Below are 7,500 nucleotides of genomic sequence, written 5' to 3'. Positions count from 1 at the left end.
GGATAAAGACAAGAAAGAAAACGCCTTCAACCGGTAAGAACGGGGGGGGGGGGGATAATTCCCTCTTCTCCCTCCTCCTAAAACCCCTTTACGATAACTAAAAGTCGGGGGGGGGGGAAGGAAATAATTTGTGACGATAAATTAATCCAAACGTGACCATCAATGATAGCGAAAGAAGTACAAGAGCCGTAGAGGAGGAGGAGGAGGAGGAGCAGCAGGAATGAGAAGAAGGAATGAGGAGGAGAGGTGAGTAGGAGGAAGGAGGAGGAAGGAGGAGGAGGAATGGGGAGGAGGAAGAAAGAAGGAAGGAGGAGGAGGAATGACGAAGAGAAGGAGGAGAAGGAGGAGAAGTAAAAGGATGAAAAGGAAAAGGAGAAGAGGGAAGAGTAAGATGATGGGGAAGAAGAGGATGCGGTGAAGAAGGAGAAGGAGAAGGAAGAGGTCAATTGAACCTCCCTCTTCCCTCCCCATACCCCTCATTTCCCCACCCCCCTTCCCCCGGGGTGGGTATGGCACCAGGGGTACTAAACGTAATAGTAATCACATGGGGAAGACGCTGGGAATAGCAACTCGCATACAATGCCACGGCAGAGGGAGTTAGGAAGACTACAGTACTGTCGACAAAACTACAGCAACAGGAGAAGGACGACGAGAAGGAGGACGAGGAGGAGGAGGAGGAGAAGGAGCAGAAGGAGCAGGAGGAAGAGGGGAGGAGGAGGAGGAGGAGGAGGAGGAGGAGGAGGAGGAGCAGGGGAGGAGGAGCAGGAGGAGTAGGAGCAGGAGGAGGAGGAGAAGAGGAGCAGGAGGAGGAGGAGGTGGAGGATCAGGAGGAGGAGGAGGAGCAGGAGGAGGAGGGGAGGAGCAGGAGGAGGTGGGCAGAAGGAGGACGAGGAGGAGGATGGGGAGGAGGATGGGGAGGAGGATAGGGGAGGAATAGGAATAGTATGGTGGCAGACTACTTGTGGCGCTACAGGACCTCCTTGTTACAGAGGAGGAGGGAGGGGGAAGGGGGAAGAGGGAAGGGGAGAGGGAGAAGGTGACGGGGATGGGCAACGGGAGGACAGGGGAGAAGAGGGGAAAGGAGGGGAAGTCAGGTGAAGTGAGGGTGAGGGGATGGAGAAGAAGATGGGGAATGCAGATGGGGGGGATGGGGCAGTAAGGGAGTGGAAGGGGGAAGAGAGGGTAATGTGAAGGAAATGCAGAGGAAAGGGAGGAGAGGAGAGGGGAGAGGAACGGAGAGCAAAGAAATGGAAATGAGACGGGAGTGGGAAGAAAAGGAAGGGAAAGAAGAAAAGGAAGGGAAAGTAAGAAAAGGAAGGGAAATGAATGGAAAAGGAAGGAGGGGAAAGGAGTGGTGGAAATGAATGGGTAAAGTAGAAGAATAAGGTATGGAAATGTGTGGGGGGGGGAAGGAAAAACAAAAAAACAGAGAGGAAAGAAAACTCACATTCCCATCTCCAAGTTCGTTGTCTTCCTCATCACGGTCGAAGGCGAAGTCATTGGAGCTCCTGAAGTTGGGCCCGGGTTTCTTAACGTCCAAACGCTCGGGCCGCTTGAAGCTCCAGTCCTTGTCGGGTTCCCCTGCGAGTATGGCCTTGATCCCCTCTGCGGCCGCGGCGGCCAAAGCCTCCGCGTCCTTCTCGTCCTCGGCCTTCTCCGAACTGGCTCCTCCTCCTTCTTCGTCGGCGACTCCTGCAAGAAAACCGAATCCTTCGGTATTTCCGTTCACGGCTGAGTGGCCAGATCTTCGCGCGCACACACACACACACACACACACACACACACACACACACACACACACACACACACACACACACACACACACACATACACACACACGTCGGACTGACGGCGAAGATTGGAACTCCGGAAAAAACGCAATTTTCGTGGATTTCAGCAATGTGTTGTATTAGCTGGGAAGGGGAAAGCTCGTGGTGTAGTGGGCAGGTAAAGAAAAAGGATAAGGGGAGGAATTATTGAGAAAAATGGAAGAAAATGAGGGAGGGGAGGAACAGGCCCCGGAAGTCAGAAGGAGTATAAACAAAAGGTGGGCAGACGACACAGCTGAAGTCGAACAAGTCAGTATAGGCATCAAAAAGTAGGAATATAGATAAGAGCAACTCAATAGAAAGTGGAGATCATTATTTCTATGGATTTAATGAGGGAGGAGATGACAACCTTCCCCGATTAGCAAGTCTAGAGGAAAAACTAACAAAAATGAACGAATCGTAGGAGATTAGGTTTAGCCAACTCGCAATAATTACACAAAGGGTTGATAAATTGGAAGAACTAAAAGATAACCAAAACCCAAATAAAGAAATAGAAGAATTAAAAGACAGTTAAAAGAAGTAAAGGATGAGAATGAGGAATTAAAGAGGAATAATAAAGAGAATAAAGAGTCCACAGCAGAAGAGGTAAAGGGTTGGAGAAAGGTTCAGGAGGATAATGAAATTGAATTTAGAGATATAGTGAAGCAACAGATGAAGGAACACACTAAGGACACAGTTATTAAAGTAATGAGGGAGAAGGAAAATGCAGTAAGAGACTTAGCAGATATAAAGAAATGTATAATTGTATTAGGAATGGAAGAGAAGCATAATCCAAATAGGACTACAAGAGTATGAGATGAGAAAGAAAATGTAAATAAGGTATTAAAAAAAATTCAAAAAGGTGAACAGGAAATAGGGAAAGAAATTGAAGAAATGTATAGACCAGGGAAATACAGTATAGACAAGACCAGACCAATTAAGGTTAAATTCAGGTCACAAACGACAGTAGAGAATGTCTTATCAAAAACAGGGAAACTAGCAAAAAGTTATCAGTACAAACAGGTATGGATAAAAAGAAAGGTGAATAAAGAGGAAAGAGGAAGAAAAAACAAAAAGAATCGAAGCTAAAAAAAAAAACGAGAACAGAACAGAGTCAGACAAAGAGAAATTCTATTGGAGAGTAGCGGATATGAAAGTGAGGAAATGGTTCATAGCAGAGGAAAACAGAAGGGAAACAGAAAACAGGATGGAGGTAACAGAAAATTAAAAGTGCCTTTCACAAATATAGATGGATTAATAACAGGCTTGAGTGAACTGAATGATTACCTAAAGAAAAAAAGAAACTGACATAATGGGAATTGTGGAGACAAAATTGAAAGATCTATTACCACCCAACATTGTAAGAAATGGCGTATATAATTATTGGGTTAGAAACAGAGAAGTAAAACAAGGGAATGAAGTTAAGTTCCTAACTAAGAAGGAGAAGGATATAAATGTGAGGAATGTTACATATGGTAAGAATAGAGTGGAGATGATTATGATGGAAATAGAGGACAGGGACAAGAAGAGCAGGAAGTTTGTGGTGAATCATGTGCTTCCTAAAACGGCTTCGTGGGAAGAGAGGGAACACAAAAATATGTTAGATGACACTAAATAAGATAATGGAAGATGGAGGAATAGTTATAATGGGTGACTTTAATTGTAAAGAAATCTGCTGGGAAGAGATGACAGTGAAGGGTAGAGACAACCTATGGACAAATGTACTACTTAATATGATTATAGAACATGCAATGACACAATGGATACAAGAGAATACTAGGTATAGAAATGAGAAAGGGCCATCGAGACTAGACCTAATAATCACATCAGAACCTGAAATATTGGATAAGATTGAATATAAGACACCAACCACTAAGTAAAAGTGACCACATATTAGTTGAAGTGGAACCAAATGAAGGAAAATACATGGGAAAAAACGAACAATATAGAAAGGAAAGAATGATGTATGGAAAAACAAATTTTGATAAAATGGGAATTTTTTTTCAAAAAGCGGACTGGGAAAAGATATACAAAGAGGAAACAACAGTAGAAGAAAAATGGAAATTTTGACAAAATTTTATAAGGAAGGAGAGGAAAAGTATATTCCAAGACAAAAACAAACAAAAAAAGAATATGTAGAATGTTGGTACAACAAAAGATGTAGCGAGTTAAAAGATAAAAGGGATAAAGCTTGGATAAAATGGAGGAAAGACAAAAACCCAAAAAATGGAAAATATACACTAGTTATAGAAATGAATATGTACAAGTGCGCAGAGAAGAAAAGAGAAAATACGAAAAGGATGTCATAGAAAAACGTAAAGATCAACCAAAACTATTTTATAGATTTGTTAGCAACAAACTGAAAAACAAACAAAGAATTAGTGAATCTACGACAAGGAGGAATAGAATACACAGAGGAAATAGAAATGGCAGAAATTATGAACAAGCATTTTAAATCAGTGTTTACGAGAGAGAACATACAACTTAGAGATGTCGAGTGGGAGGGGAAAGTCCCCCCTATGAAAGAGATAGAAGTAACAAAGAATGAAATAATGAATCACTTGAGTAATCTCGATGTTAGAAAATCGCATGGTCCAGATGAAATGGCAAACTAGATTTTGAGAAAATGTAGGAATGAACTAACAGACAAAATACATAGTCTAATAAGCAGTTCATTGAAAGAAGGAAAAATTCCAGAAGACTGGAAAAGAGCAAATATAGTACCAATATATAAGGGGGGAAACAAAGATCCTACAAACTATAGACTGGTCTCTCTTACAAGTACGGCAGCTAAAATTTGTAAAAGAATTATCAAAATTAGATATGTAAAGCATTTGCAAAACAAAACAATATGTATGTATATATATATATATATATATATATATATATATATACATACTAAATCCAAGGCAGTTTGGATTTAGACAAGGAAGATCATGTGTCACAAATTTGATGTATTTCTATTCAAGACTAATAGATATAATACAAGAAAGTAATGGATGGGCTGATTGTGTCTTTCTAGACCTGAAAAAAAAAATAGATAAGTTGTCACATAAGAAATTGCTAAAGAAATTAGAAACTACAGGAGGAATACAGGACAAATTACTTAAGTGGATAGAAAACTTCTTGCATGAAAGGAAAATGAGTGGTGATAAGAGACAAACATTCCAATTGGGATGAGATGATTAGTGGAGTTCCATATGGAACAGCTTTGGCCCCAATAATGTTTGCTATATATATTAATGATATGGATGAAGGAATTGAAAATTATATGAGCTTCTTTGCAGACGATGCAAAAATGTTGAAAAAAGTGAGCACTGAAGAAGATTCTGAGTCGCTGCAGAGTGATCTCAATAAAGTATGGGAATGGAGTAGGAAGTGGGAGATGGAATTCAACATTAAGAAGTGTAGTATAATGAAATTTGGAAGAAGCATAAAAAGAATAGTGGGATCATAGGGAGAGGAAGAAATAAAAAAAGTGGGAAAAGAGAAGGACCTAGGACTCATTATTAGGAATAATTTGTCTCCTGAGAAACATATAAACAAAATTTTTGGATATACTTATAATTTAACAAGATCAATCAAAGTGGCAATGAAGAAATGGTGAAGAAAATACTAGATACTTTGATAAGACCAAAATTGGAGTATGTAGCGACGAAGTGGTCAACCAAGTACAAAAAATTGTATAACAAAACTTGAAAGAATACAAAGAGCAATTACGAAATTGGCACCAACGCGCTCAGAACTATCACATGAGGAGAGGCTGGCAAAACTTGAACTAATGACATTTGAGCAAAGAAGAGAGAGAGGAGACTTGATAACTATTTATAGAAACATGAAAGGCATGGAAATTATTGATAGAGAGGATCTAATAAAATGGGATGGCAGAGATACAAGAGGACATGGAAAGAAAATCAAGAAAGACAATTATAGAAGAGACCTGAAAAAGAAACCTTTCCCCACAGGATAATAGACGTTTGGAACAGGTTATATGAGAATGTGGTGTGTGCAAAAGCGATACACGAATTTAAAAAGTCTAGATAAAACGAGATATGGAGACGGGACACCACAAACATAGCTCCCCTTCCCGTAAAATACAACTAGGTAAATACACATAAATACCAATGTACACACACACACACACACACACACTCATGTGTGTGTATATATATATGTATATATACATATATATACAGTATATATATATATATATACATATACATTTATATATATATATATATATACATATACATATATAAATATATATATATATATACATATACATATACATATACATATACATATATAAATATATATATATATATATATATATATATATATACATAATATCGGCTGTTTGCCCTTCTGTACACATAAAAAACTAAGTTAAAAATAAATAAAACATATAAATAAAGAGTGGGACGCACCTGTCGAGCTCTGTTCGTCCTTCTTTACGAACTTGGAGAAGGGTTTCTTCCCCATAACTTCCAGCGCGTCCTCGTAGTCTTGGTAGTCAGGGTAGTTCACAGCAGGGTATTCGTCGTAGTAGTTTCCGTATGCGTAGTCGCTGGCCAGGTCCATCAGAGACGGGCGGGGGTTGCTGTTGCACAAGAAATGACATTCATAAGCCACTAGTGAAGGATTTTAAAGCATGTGTTAAAATGAAATGCTAAATGGGAATGAAATGGGTGGGGGTGAAATAAGTGGGAGTAGAGTTATGCCATTTGATTTTGGTTACCTCTCTTGTAAGGGAGAAAAATCCCTTGGTATATGTATTAAAATAATGATGATATAATGTACATTCTAGAATTCATATTGTATAATGTATAAAGCGTGATGGGGCAGTAGGGGAGTGTATTTGTTTATGTGTTTGCATACGTATAAATCTTTGTGTGTTTTTGTATGCACACACAAACATACAGATATACACATACACACACGCACACATACACATACACATACACATACACCCTCCGTAGGCTTTGAAGGCCCATTAACGTAATATCCTGAGACTTGAGCATTACTTACTTCGGGAAGGATAAGGAGGAGGAGGAGGAGGAGGAGGAGAAGGAGAGGAGGAGGAAGGAATACGAAACAAGGCAGAGTTCGAAATGCGGGAAGGGAAAGAACGCGGATGAGAATGTCCTCAAGATTTCAATAACCCAGGTACTGACACATAGAAAAGACCTCTTGTCCAGGTGTCCAGACCGGGTAGGGGTTCTCGACTTGTTTTCTACATGTATCCCATACTTACGTACTGTTATTACTTAACCTCTTTGAGATCACTTCAACACTTATGCCCCCCTCCCTCCCTCCTCCCCTGGGTGCATGGACCCCAGGTTGAGATGCACTGGTCCGATACTGATCGTGGCTTGGTGTGCAGAAGGGTACGTCAGAAAGAATAGAAATAAAAATCACTAATGTGGCAACGATCCCGAGAGAACGAAAGATTTTATAGACTTCATAGGCTCATAGCACTATGCAGCTTGTACATACAATGTCTAATCTACCGAAAGAACAATATAGACGGAATATAAAACCAAGATGAGAAAGTAAGAGAAAGTGAGAGAGAGAGAGAGAGAGAGAGAGAGAGAGAGAGAGAGAGAGAGAGAGAGAGAGAGAGAGAGAGAGAGAGAGAGAGAGAGAGAGAGAGAGAGAGAGAGAGAGAGAGAGAGATAGAGAGAGAGATAGA

The 7,500-nt window shown here is 40.1% G+C and overlaps 1 protein-coding gene across 3 annotated transcripts in view; it reads right to left on the bottom strand.

Annotated features, from left to right (window-relative positions):
* IA-2 (tyrosine phosphatase IA-2) overlaps positions 1 to 7,500 on the bottom strand; it is a 737,060-nt gene that overhangs the window by 655,604 nt on the left and 73,956 nt on the right. For all 3 annotated transcript variants that reach the window (XM_076190257.1, XM_076190258.1, XM_076190259.1), the window contains exons 9-10: positions 6,236 to 6,408; positions 1,448 to 1,692 (exon numbers count right to left, since the gene is read on the bottom strand). In XM_076190257.1, coding sequence (XP_076046372.1) covers positions 1,448 to 1,692; positions 6,236 to 6,408 — 418 coding nt within the window. The remainder of the gene's footprint in view (positions 1 to 1,447; positions 1,693 to 6,235; positions 6,409 to 7,500) is intronic.

The sequence above is a fragment of the Oratosquilla oratoria genome, chromosome 9 (assembly GCF_046742065.1).
Source record: "Oratosquilla oratoria isolate Oo_2021 chromosome 9, ASM4674206v1, whole genome shotgun sequence".
NCBI lineage: Eukaryota > Metazoa > Arthropoda > Malacostraca > Stomatopoda > Squillidae > Oratosquilla > Oratosquilla oratoria.
This window is presented reverse-complemented; position numbering and strand designations above follow the sequence as displayed.